The sequence below is a fragment of the Pimephales promelas genome, chromosome 3 (genome assembly GCF_988280905.1).
Source record: "Pimephales promelas chromosome 3, fPimPro1.hap1.1, whole genome shotgun sequence".
NCBI classification, from domain to species: domain Eukaryota; kingdom Metazoa; phylum Chordata; class Actinopteri; order Cypriniformes; family Leuciscidae; genus Pimephales; species Pimephales promelas.
Genome location: NC_142771.1, coordinates 31,276,812 through 31,290,024, shown reverse-complemented (window position 1 = coordinate 31,290,024; position 13,213 = coordinate 31,276,812). Strand labels below are relative to the sequence as shown.

Genomic DNA, 13,213 nt, shown 5'->3' with positions numbered 1-13,213 from the left:
AAATAACAATCTGCTGTAGGCCATAGTCTTACAAGCAGCGAGTGAGTCACATTTTAAAAGGGGTCATGACATGAGAATATAAGACAAATTTGACGTATAAAGGTATTTGCACCATTAAAACATCCTGCAAGTTTCATAGCTTAAAATGTCCTTCTCATATTTCTTTGTATTATTTTACATACTGTGCCTATAACAATAACAAAAACTGGTCCCACATCCCTCTTATCCATACCAGTGCACATAGTCTTTAGCTCCCACTTTACTGATGGTGGGAACCACGGAGTGTAGCCACCACACGGCATCTCTCTGGATGGCAGCGATCTGGTTCTGAAAGGACCTCAGAGCTTCCAGATCTGAAATACAGACACATTCGCAACCTCATTATCATAAAAAAAACAGTTTTGAATGTTGGGGTCCGTTTACACCTGGTCACTTCCGATCACGAAAAGACCAGGTGTAAATGCCCTCCGAAATGCTTCTGAGACGTATTTAAACAAGATCACTCAAACCACTTCAGGAGGTGGTCTGAGACTATTTCCAAACAAAACTGGACAAGTGTAAATGCATCTGGTAGTTGAAACCACATATGTAAACTTAACTCCTCCCAAAATGTTACAAAAAATAAACGTGTGAGAGCGTGTTATAGGATTTATGACATGTTATAGCCAGATATGACAGCGCCCCTGCAGCACGCATTGCCGCAGATGAGTAGCTGAGCATCTCTTCAGCAAGCCAAACTGCAGCAAATAAAACTGAAAGTAAAGTCTCAGACGCTTAACACACAATCATCTTCATTAAAAGTAGTGAGACAAAATGATCTTACCAGTGCCGGTGCCGCTCTCTCTCCTATTGCGGCCTTTGGTCTTGAAATTAGCTGATGATAAATAAAATGCATCTCATATTCGTTGCTTTCATTGACGTGAACTCCGTTAAATTTGCATATAGCGCGGGAATTGAAGATCGGATATATATTCGTTTTGCGGAGACACATTTATGTGGCCAAGTGTAAATGGAATCGTTTTTAACAAACATCAGTAAAAACCCATGAAGTGATCAGGTGTAAACAGGCCCTTGGATATAAGGCACTAAGAGTATAAAACATCTTACTCTTCTTCTCTCCTTTGTCCCACGCAATGCCGGCCTCTTTGACCTGAGCCGTGATCCCCAACATCATGGACACCGTCAAGAGATCAGTCACTTGGATGACAAACCGCTCCTGAGATGGATAAAAAAACTAATTATGTACAGGCATTACATCAAAACTAGTGCTGTCAAACGATTAAAATATTTAATCGCGATTAATAGCATTAATTTCATAGTTAACTCGTGATTAATCGCACATTTTTATCTAGTCTAAATGTCTCTTGAGTTCTTTTTCCTCACATTATTTTTTCTCATTTTAATGCTCTTATCAACACGGAAAAGTGGATCGGCTTGCTTTGTGCAAATGTTTTTTTTATTGAAAACAACATTGGCATTTACTGTGTTCAAATTCACACTAACATTCTCACTTGGAGCAAATAATCTCTCACACAATGTAACACTGTCCATCAATATTTACAAGGGGGCGGAGAATTCGCATCAGCTATGTGTGTGTGTGTGTGTGTGTGCTTAGCAATCATTTCAGACTGGACATGCTGCGATGATGATAGCAGTTTTGTAGTCGAGACCACCTCACTCGAGTCCGAGTCGACACCGAGACCAGAGAGAGTCGAGTCCGAGTCAAGACCGAGTCCATAGAGAGTCGAGTCCGAGACCAGAGACGGCTGAGTCCGAGTCGAGACCGAGACCAGTGAGGGTTGATTGCCTAATTTACTTTTATTTACTTAGAGAAATCCTTTTTTTTTTTTACTGAATTTACTTAGAGTTTAAAAAATATGATCAGTTTAGGGTAAAAAGGCCACATAGTAGGTGGTGTTAAAAGTAATTTTATTACAATTTGTCATGCGCTGTTGCACACTAGAAAATCACCAATCACTGGGCGTGTCAATCAATTTAAAGAAATATTTTATTAACATACATTAATAATCATGAAAAATATTTTTCATTTAACTCGAGTCGACTCGGGAATAATTACGAGTCCTAAAAAAAAAATGTTCGAGTACGAGTCAATTCCGAGTCCAAATGCACACGAGTCCATAACAAGACCAAGACCATTAAAATATGGTCTCGAGACCGAGTCCGAGACGAGTCCGAGTCTCGAGTACTACAACACTGGATGATAGCTCAGTTCACAACGACAAAACACACAGATCACTTTGGTCTTGTCAACTGAACCATTTGGCAACTTTTTAGTACAGTAAAGTTTCCATTCAGAATCTTATTGGCATCCATTTCGGCATCTCGCGCTCGTCATCCACTCAAAACGTAACGTTAACCAACTATTTGGTCGGCTCGCAAGCCCAAACGTGTGTGTGCGGCGTGCCTGTTGTTTTGTTTCCGGTCTAGCTAGATCCACTTGCGTTTTTGTCGACGAAGCAAAAAAAAAGTCTTCCCTGTGCGACGAAAGCCATTGAAATGAATGGGTTTCATAGCGCAGCGCCACGCATCCCGCGCCCTGTTGCAAAAGCATGTGAAAAAACTACAAAGTTTGCTAGGCCAAAAGGACCGCTAATCGAAGGATAAAAAAATTGACACAGTTAAAACGGGTTTGCGTTAACGCCGTTAATAACACGTTAAACTGACAGCGCTAATCAAAACACATTTTCTTTTAAGAAACTACGCATAATAAATACACCTATTTAGTCCTCACTTTAAACTCCATGTCCACATAAGTGGCCTCTTTCCTCTCTTGCATGAGGCCTAAACAGAAGGACTGGAAGTTGATCTCATGTTTGGTCTGTTTAATGATTTCCCTAAGCAAGGCCCTTGATGCCCGCAGGTAGTCATCCTTATTGGTCAGCAAGTCCTGGAATACCATTGCCAGAAACTAGGAACAAGACAAAACAAAAGGTCTCAAAATAAATGTTATTACACTTTTCACGTCCATACTTTTCATTTTAATGCCACAACTGGAATGGGTCAAAGTTTGATACTGAGAGATAGGGATCTTGAAAACAAGTATGAGCAAAACTAACAGTTACAATCGACTTGGTAAGCAACACTGAATACAGTTATTGTGCATGAAGCCAACAATGTTGTTCGAAAACTCACCTTGGGTGCCTGCTCTGGGCTGTGTTGCAGAACAGTATGGAGGACTTGCATATTATTAGGATTTCTGGCATTTGACAACTCGTTAAAGATCACAAACTTCACCATGGTGCCCAGATTATCTCTGTGAGCATTTAGAAGTTCCCTGCAGAATATGAAAAAGACAAAAAGGTCCATAAAATCACAAAAAGCATTTAGACTTTACTCGGGTGTAACGGTACATGTACTCAGACTGAATATTTTTGGTGCAGTACGCATGTGTACCGAATAAACACAGTGTTGTTTTAACCACTGCATGTGAGGAACTTCTCTGCATGTGGAAAGTAATTTCAAACTCAAGAGGATGGGACAATGACATTTGTATCAATAGACTTTGATGTTGCAAACACATCTTGAAATATAGCAAAAGACAAAGAGTGAGCTGCTATTGGATCCAAGTAGGTACATACCAAACCAGCATTAGTGTGTACCGTTACACCCCAAGACTTTTAATTACTAACTTATAATTTTGTGGAGAATAATCCAAGAGTTCATGTTTGAAGGTGTAATCCAGACCTGACACACAGCATGTAGTGGTTGAGGAGAACTTTAGGTTTGAGGCGGATCTTGATGAGGTTCGAGATGACCTCCATGTCGTCTGAGCCGTGTGTATTACAGTTCATGCACAAAGACATGAGAAGATCCTGTGCTGGCCGAGTCAGCTGGAAAAGCATCAAACAAGAACAAACCTTTAGATATGTGGTTTCACACTCTCAGACAAAGACACTTCCTCTCTTTTGTCCACCTTGTTGTACCTTGGGATTCTGTAACCACATCTCGAGTCTCTGCACGGCCATCAGTCGGACCTCTTTATAACCACAGGTGGCTGTGAGAAGTCGCAAAAGGTTTCTGGACACATTGTCCATGGGCTGGCGACGGTTCAGCTGGTCCCTCAAAACATCCAACACGTACTCCTCCACACTTTCAGCCAGCTCTTCGTACCTGGAGGCAAAGCAGATAATGGTTACACACATCCACATAACCATGTTACAAGGTACAGATTTGTAATTATGTTTTTTTTTTTTTTTTCAAATTATTTTTACAATTTTTACAAAAATTTAAAAAAAAATTACAAATTATTTACAAAAAAATTTAAATACCTGCATATTGCGGGCATAATTCAAAAATCTCAGTACCAATGAAAATTCATAATAACTGTAATAACATAATAACTACCAATTCCACAGAAAAAATAATTGGCTAGTTAAAGACACTCATTTATATGTAACATTATATATATATATATATATATATATATATATATATATATATATATATATATATATTCTGTTAAATATTTAACAACATATTTATACAACATATTAGTAACATATACACTATGGTTTAAAAGTTTGGAGTCTGCCAGATTTTTTAAAGTTTTGGAAAATTAAATCTTATCCAATCCTTCACTTATTTTAAGAAAAATAAAGTAAAAACAGTAATACTGTGAAATATTATTTAAATTTCAAATAACTTTTTGTCATATATATATTTTAAAATGTAATTTATTCCTGTGATCCAAAGCTGAATTTTCTACAGTCTCCATTCAGAAATAATTCAAATATGATTTGATTTCATTTCTGATTATTATCAGTGTTGCTTGTTGAAACCATTTCTGTGGAAATTAATATTTTTGATAATTAGAAAGTTTAAAAGAACAGTGTTTATCGATGTAAAAGTATTTCCTGTTAATTTATCAGCATATTAATGAATCATTGTTGAATACATGGATTCTTACCAACCCCAAACTTTTGAAGTCAAAACAATGCAATGTAGCATTCTCAATTTATTAAATATTACTACAAGCTCTCAACATAATTATTCAATGTAATGCAGTTCTTTATAATCAAAGACTACTACTATATTGTCTTGAGTATCTGTAGTTCCATACCTTGGCATGGCCTGTCCATCATCCTCTGGACTGAGTTTCTCTTCAGCAATTAGAAGCTCAGTCTGACCTTCATCTTCATCCGGAGTGGAAGGATGAGGGCTGTTCCCTAAAACAGTATTTTGAATCAATTACACTTTTTGTTACTAACCTACACATGACCGAATAAAGTCTTGGACCACCGACCTGCACTGAGGTCGCCTCCTGACCGTCCTGTTTCCGTCTGGAGCAGCATACTCTTAGGAGGCATCTTTGTTGTGAAGGCAGTTTGGATGTTATCCACAAATGTTTTACAGTGCGAGCTGTCCACCCAGATCCTCTCACCGAGAGAATCCTCAATGTAGACCTGGGGAACACCACAATGACAGTGTATTAGTACTATGATCACTGTGAGACAGGAATGCTGGTCAGAAGCACTGCTTACTTTGACAAATATCTCAGGCCAGTTTTCATCCTCCTCATAGGCGGCCATCAACAGGTTACAGGCCAGCACGGACACCAGGTTGTTCCCCTTGGCCTTAAAATTAATTGAGGCATCACGGCGGAGCAAACTGCAGAGAGCCTGATCAAAGACGTTCAACACAATTAGCTATACAGTACGTCACCAGAAGCAACAGTATATTCAAGCACAGGAGATGAGATCTACCTCTATCACACCCTCTGTGGCAAATACATTGGGCTTGATTTTGGCCAGAAACATGAGGCTGAGGTACAGCGTCATGTCAGGCTTGGCTCTGTTCATCTTCAGCTGTTTGACAGCCCCGCAGAGAACACCCTCAATGCGGTCATCATTACCCTCGGCCTCCGCTGCCTCGATCTCATCCAGAAGAACAGCAGGCGACACTGAAAAAAAAGCAAACACATGTTGTGTGAATTCACACTGATTGTAAAAACAACATCTATGGAAATATGAAAACTGGATTTGCAATACAGATGTCTAAAGTAACACATACAGTAAATGCTACAATATTTACTGTAAAATGGTCAAAAGCATTTCAAACTGGTAAAAATTAATATTATAAGGTCAAAAAAATTTTTTTAAATGTAACATATGCACAAATGAACTGTTCATAATAAGATATATAAGGTGCATTTGGAAAATAAAGTGAATTTTCATTTCATGTCGACTTCAAATAAAATGAAGCGCAATTCTTTTTCAAAAGGGAATACTTGTATAAGCACTTCTTATATTGTATAATAATATTTGAATTATTTTATTGGTCTTTTATTAAATAAAATAAAGAAATGGTCTTTATTTTAGTTTACTTGTTTGTTTTCATTTTCGTTTTAAAGTTTGTGTTAATAATTACCCTTTTTTTTCAAGGGCTCCTATTATGCCCTCTTACAATGTCTTGATTTTGTTTGTGGGCTGTACTAGGATATGCTTTCATGCTTGATTGTCCAAAAAAAACACATTATTTTTCAAACATTTTCTTTATTCTTGAGATCTTTTTTATGCTCAAACAGTAACATTACACACTAACTAAAATCAAAATAGGGAAAAATCATAAAAGGGCCCCTTAAATTAAAAGAGTTTGATCATTCTTTTTCTTTTCGGCTTTAGTATTAAAGTTGGTTAATTAATGGATTTGACTTCCAATGGTATCAACTAGAAATTCCTGACATTGTGAAACCCTAAATTAGATTAAAGTTTTTCTGAATCCTACCTTCAATAGGAATTACAGATGGTTCTTTGATTGAGGGGGATATTGATCTTTTGTCAACGGCAGCCACCTCAGCGAGGCGTGAGAGGGCACTAGGTGGAGTACTAGAGAGCTTGGGCCGCTTGGACAGGCTGGAGGAAGAGGGTAGGGATGAAGATGACTCTCTCTTGCGGTCTGGGGGCAAAACGGCGGACGGTGGCTTCAAGAGAGCTGGATTTGCTTTGGGCTCACTGCCTTGACTCTTTGCTCCAAGAGCAATGAAATCCCCAGGAGGTGGGTGACCTGTCACAGGATGATAAAGACATGTCAGAAAATTGACATGAAATGTATGTGATATATTCACAGCTAAACACTCTTACCTGATGGTTTGGTGTTACTAGGACGCCTAATACTTGTTGGCTTTGGCCGATTCATTGTTACACAATTTCCACAAGTGCCGACTTACTGTAACTGTAAGAGACTTAAATACAACCAACTTTGATCAACATTAGAGGAATTACAATGATATCGTCATACATACATACAATAGCTGCATTCAGGTCAACTATAATTGCCGATATGTTGTTGATATGGCATATTCGGAGATGGTAACATTGATATTATAACACTGAAAAAAATGTAAAACGCCTTGTATTACCTTTTAGAGCTCTTAATTCAATTCGACTTGACTTCTGTGTTTGTTTACAAGCTGCATCTGGTCTGCGAGTCTTTCAACATTTGGCATGTTAGCAGCTAATGTCTTAGCAAAAAAAAAAACATCAAACTTAACACAATGTACTTTTTAGAAATACCGTTTAGTGCTAACAGTACAATATATTTAATATAATGACATAGTAAGAGTAGAATATAAAAAGAATATAAACTACCTCAGTCTTTCAAATGCTCTGCTACATGATTTGCCGTGTACAGTGTCCGTACTTCTTCTTGCTGCAGTAGGAGAGTTTCCTGAAAGAGCGACAGCGCCGCCTACAGCAATGGAGTCTCACTCAGTGGCAATTTCGGGACAACCGAAAACAAATTACCGGTAGTAAACAAAATATGTGTAGTCGTAGGTGTTGAAAATAACAGTAAACTTCCATCCGTTATGTTAGGAATATTTTGTACAATAAACAATCACTATAATTGGTACTGTGTTGGATTGCCTCTTATCTACAGTTACTGAAGAAAGACCAGCAAAAAAGCACTATGATAAGTTGAGCTTGAAAAAATGAGCTTTAAAGAAATTAAAAAGACATTTAGGACTTTTCTATAAATAAAAAAAAAAAATGAAACATGATAAACTTAAGCTTTTATGAGCTTAATTTTGAAGAAACAAAAAAAAACTATTTCAAAAACAAACAATAATAAAATAAAATTAAATTAAGTTAAATTAAATTAATTAAATTAAAGCTTTTATGAGCTTTAAAAGAATTAGAAGAGACAATTTGAGACTTTTCCAAAAACAAAACAAAGTCATATTAAAAATAAATAAATAAATAAATAAACTTAAAAGGGTAACTAAATCCTTAAACAACTTTTTTTAGTTAATGATCTGTAAGACTGGGGCTTTATTAGTGCTGTTCATTGATTCGAGTACATTTTTTGACATTTGATTAGAAAGTGTTTTAATTCTACAATAAATGGTGTAAAAACGTCTGAGTGCTGCCCTCTTCAGGTTGAACGGTGGCTACTGCAGTTGAATTTTCCTATTGGATGTTGTGGTACTGCGTGATCTAAGCGGGCTCCAGCTGTGGACCCAGTGAAAGGGGTTTAAGGTCAGCCGCCTGAAGTGGTTCAAACAGGGGACCGTTAAGGGCCCTGAGGACCATAGGTCCTTTGCGGGCACTGAGGATGGTTGAGCCTCCGAGCCCCCTTGAGGAAACGAATGACCAAGTCGCTTTTCCCCAAGGAATGGCCGGACACAGGGGCGTGAAAAACCGCTATATGGCCGCCACATATACTTTGAGCGTGTAGGGGGTCCTGCCCACATCCAGCAGCTCCTGAAGAAAGGAAAGTAAAGGTACTTCATTCAAGTGCGGGTCTATGTCAAGCTGCACACCAGCTTGGGAACGCCTCCCAATTGAGAGCATAGAGGTGTTTGATAGACGGTGCTCTAGCATCAATCATGGTATTCTGGACACCTTCTGGGAGGTCCCTGGGTACCCATTGAGGGGCCATACATGTAGTGCCCACGGATCTGGGCGGAGGTGCCAGATTGTCCCGTTCGCCTGAGTGAGGAGGTTCTTCATCAGCGGTGTGGGTGAGGGTGCTGCACTCAGCAGTTTCGCCAGGTCTGGGCGTCAAGGCGTCCTGGCTGGCCGATATCTATTTATATACAGTAGGACACCACTGACATGTTGTCCGTACGGACCAGGATGTAGGTCCCGCCAGATATGGAGGGAAGGTTTTCAGGGCTAAATAAACCGCTCTCATTTCGAGGCAGTTGATACTGTATAGGCGCTTCACCGGGCTTGACCAGAGGCTGGAGATTGGCCTGCCCTCACACAGTGCCCCCCAGCGAAGTTTGAAGGCATCTGTTGAAACCACTTTCCTCCTTGGGCTCTGCATGAAGCACATCTGGAACGCGGCATTTGCAAGAACGGCGATAGTTGAAAATTTGCTCTTTCTTTTTAAGCTTCTACAGTGTTGCGATGGCGAAAACACAGAAGTAAGCAGAAAGGATACAAGGCTACATTTGCCTGATGGCTGCAGGTTAACGGCAATTCAGGTGGTGCCGAGTTGAAGGTGCCGTGTCCGCCGATGAGGTCGCTCATGCCGCTAGGCTCATCTACGGCGAAGACTCGGTGGTCAGTGAAGAAGGTGTTGAAGGAGATTAAATCTAGCCTGGATACCAGCCCGGACTCCGCCCACAACATTTTTTGGTCGGGAAGTTCAGTCTGGACTCGATCCATTGAGGAGTAATTATGATCAGTCAAAAATTATCAGGTCAATCAAATTGCCAGGGCGGGCTTTATACGATGATGGACAGATGATCTGCAGGGACGTAATCATCACATTATCAGAGCGCTTAACTGGTTTCCCTCAGAGATGACTGCAGCTGGAGCATTGTGATGTATAGATTCCGCTGTCGTGTCTGTTGTAAAATAAATCTACAGCGCATTAATTTTAATAGACAAACAGAAAACTGCAATCAAGGCATTTGTCGATCGGAAAGATATTTTTGCCGTCCTTCCTACATGATTCGGGAAAAGTGTAACTTATCAGCTGGCTCTGATGGTCGCTAAGAAGATGGGACGTAATGAAAAGCCTGTGGTCGTTGTGGTTTCTCCTTTGGTCGCACTCATGGAGGACCAAGTGAAAGAAGCAACACTCGTTATTTTACTTCTAAAACAAGTAAGTTCTGTAGTTGACAACTGTGCTATGCAAAGTAGTTGACTTACTGCGTTGCTCTGATTGGTTGTAGGTCTACCGACTATCCAATTCACCTTTGGCTAAGCCACGCCCTAGAATGTAGATTGACCAATCACAGCCCAGCCAAGAACCAGCTCCCACAGAGGTCGGACACTTTTTCACAGTGCTCCATTGACTTTCAACACAGGCGTCTCATATTTTTGGTCTCGGCAGGCTATTACCGTCGTAGTTTTATCCAAAATATGGTTAAACATTGTGCCTCGTTTTTTTTTCCTTCCCAAAACCGAAGTAAAATCCTGACAGTGACAAGTGTCGTCTTTGGATTAAACTGTGTGGATGTCCTCAGTCAGCTAAACCCAGCAAAGATCAACAAGCACATCTTTTTTTTTTTTTTTTTTTTTTACTTCTAACCTTACTGTGAAGTGTGAGGTTATACTAGTTAGACCGTTTTATAATGTAAGTTAGGTTATAATGTAGGTTAGGTTTAGTTTATGATTTCGGTTCTCATACTGGTTGTTGATACGCTAGCACACGCTAAATACAACGATACTCGTGTAGTCCGTTTGCTATGTAATAACGAATAAGTGAATAAAGACCTGCCCAGCTTTGCATGAACAGTGTTGCTCCCATATATTGTTAGTCCCAGCCCCCGTCTCGATTAGTAGGGAATGCGGTGGTTCATTTTTTGACTGTGACCGGTAACGTTATGCTTTTGCCTCTATTTTGGATGCCTTGTTGTTTCTTGCGTTTCACCTGTATGTCTTGAATATAGCCTTCGAACGCATATTGCAGCCCCTTTTGCCTACTTCTATCGGACACTTTATTTGCTGCTTTATAAAAGTTTGATAACATTTCAGCAGGAAGAGCTGTTACAGCATAAGCCATGCAGAGCGCAGATGAAGTTTGACGGATGTAGCAACAGTAACTAAGGGGGGCGGGGCTTAGCCAAAGGTGAATTGAGTGCAGAGTTGTTGTTTTTTCCTGGTTCGGCACGCCTCATAATCAAAGCCCTATGTAGCAGTTTCAGACTTACATTCTGACTAGATGAATATGAGTATGACGAAGTCAGGCTAGATTAAATTTGCTTCTATGGCGAAATGGTCTGCTTATAGGCATAAGCCACGCTCATTCTGACGCACCCTGGGCGCGAAGTGAGCCGATTAGTTTGCGCGTCGCAGCCACCTCGCCATGGGTTTGTGCAGTTGCCGCAGCACAGCCAAGAGCGAGCTTGACGCTCTGTGCGTTTTAAAATAATGGCTTCAGAAAAAGAGTTTCCCCACTGTGTGTAAGTGGACGTTCTCGAAAGGGAAGCACATATACTCAGGGTGATTAGATGTCTCTGGGTGGCACTGTTGCTATGGAGCGTTTTGGGACTATACAAGGAATAATGTTTCCAAGAATCTTCACTTTGAAAATGATGTCAGACATGAGAACAGACATTACTGTGCCTGCCAGACAAAAGAAAACAGAACTTTCACCCAGAAAAGAACACCACAGAGAACACACACTGTAAGGTACTCAGCAAAAACAACATGTGCTTGTAATCGGAGAAAATAGGCATATGTGCCTGGTTACAGTTGCTTTAAGTATTGCTGAAAACATACTTCTCTGACAGGAACAATGAATGGCTGCTTAATTCTGAAAGCCTTCCAGATATTAAATATGCATGCCACTTCTAAAATGTAGCGAGTGGAACAAAATATTCCATGTGTTTCCATAAACCCAGACAACTCAAAGATGATTTGCTGAGGATTTCAGCATGTTCCCTAATTAATGTTTTGCCTATACAAAACCATTAGCCACGCAAAACAAGTGTTTTTCATATTAAACATATTTTCATGATGTCAATGGCACACTCACTATTCCAAATAAAAATCTAATTTCACAGGGAAAATCTGGAAAAATAACTGTTTTTTCAGCAGTATTTTAGGTAGGCTATTTAATTAAATAAATGATCAGGGCACTTTATGGTATAATAAACTTGTAAACATATTTTTAGTTTTGGAAGATTCAAGCAGGTCTGTTTAATGTTTGGTTTAAGCCGGCATGATCTTAAGAACATGAGGATGTGTTTCCACTTAAAATCTCCTCTTTTTTCACTTCCACATGGTGGTTTCCCACAAGTCCCACAGGAAAGCAGAATGGCAGGTCATCACTTCTTTTATGTTATTTGAGCTGCATTTGTCCTTTTCTCTTTTGAGGTGTGTATAAGAATGGCCCAAAGATCAGGTGTGTGTTTTTTTGTTTTTTTTGTAACGTGATATTTTTCACCTGTGGACAGAGAATATTTTTTCATCAAACCTTAAGTGACTATTAATTTAGGTAAATATTTAAGATAGTTTACTTTAAAGATTTCTTAAAGATGTTTAGAAAAATGTGTTGTGAGAATAGAAGTGATTTTAGTACACTGTGCATGCAGACACTCGGTTGCTCAGTGAGTATCTCAGCATATATAAGATGTCATGCAAGCAAAAAGCATGTTTTCATTTGATATAGACTACAGTAAAACAGATTGACAGGGAAACGTTAAACACCAGCCAGAATTCTGGGCATGAAAGAATCAAGAAGCCAGAAGACCAAACATTGATATTAAACCCATACGCTTTCAGAGTGAAAGGATTTGTGTTGAGTCACTGGTAACGACTATAAACAAAAGTCCACATAATTGTGTTAAAAAAAATACTCAAATGTGTGTGTATTTTCTTATATTTTTAATTTTTTATATAGCTCATAGTGTCACTTGACACAGCAGTTCCAAGTGGAAGTACAGTAAATGGGGTGTGACCACACAGATGGTGTTTGCGACTGCTTTAAAACAGTGTTTTGTGACAGACAGAGGGCGCTTTCGAGACGCTTCACTGATATTATGTGCAATTCAGAAATGTATGACAAACTATAGACGTTTAGCTACATAAAGACCAAAAATGAGGAAAATGTGTGTATGAGCTCTGATAACAGTCACGTCTTACCACAGATATATATTAGGAGGCTGATACACCAATTTGAGCTTTTGTCAATGTCAAACTCAAGATCATTGAAATAACTCCTCGTTGTATGTATGCACAATTTTACCCTTAAACGCTAATATCTAGCAATTAATACAATAAACTTTGCAAAAGTT

At 39.2% G+C, this 13,213-nt stretch overlaps 1 protein-coding gene across 5 annotated transcripts in view; it reads right to left on the bottom strand.

Annotated features, from left to right (window-relative positions):
* ints1 (integrator complex subunit 1) overlaps nt 1-7,729 on the bottom strand; it is a 32,369-nt gene extending 24,640 nt beyond the window's left edge. The window contains exons 1-15 of one of the 5 annotated variants that reach the window (XM_039675074.2): nt 7,608-7,729; nt 7,379-7,480; nt 7,101-7,201; nt 6,745-7,023; nt 5,724-5,920; nt 5,502-5,639; nt 5,264-5,423; nt 5,081-5,186; nt 3,945-4,131; nt 3,706-3,851; nt 3,154-3,295; nt 2,753-2,929; nt 1,108-1,216; nt 824-874; nt 233-353 (exon numbers count right to left, since the gene is read on the bottom strand). In XM_039675074.2, the coding sequence (XP_039531008.2) occupies nt 233-353; nt 824-874; nt 1,108-1,216; nt 2,753-2,929; nt 3,154-3,295; nt 3,706-3,851; nt 3,945-4,131; nt 5,081-5,186; nt 5,264-5,423; nt 5,502-5,639; nt 5,724-5,920; nt 6,745-7,023; nt 7,101-7,155 (1,868 nt within the window). In that variant the 5' untranslated portion in view covers nt 7,156-7,201; nt 7,379-7,480; nt 7,608-7,729. The remainder of the gene's footprint in view (nt 1-232; nt 354-823; nt 875-1,107; nt 1,217-2,752; nt 2,930-3,153; nt 3,296-3,705; nt 3,852-3,944; nt 4,132-5,080; nt 5,187-5,263; nt 5,424-5,501; nt 5,640-5,723; nt 5,921-6,744; nt 7,024-7,100; nt 7,202-7,378; nt 7,481-7,607) is intronic. The other 4 variants (XM_039675072.2, XM_039675076.2, XM_039675075.2 and 1 more) reach the window with 4 other exon arrangements.
* Between the last annotated feature and the right edge of the window lie 5,484 nt (nt 7,730-13,213).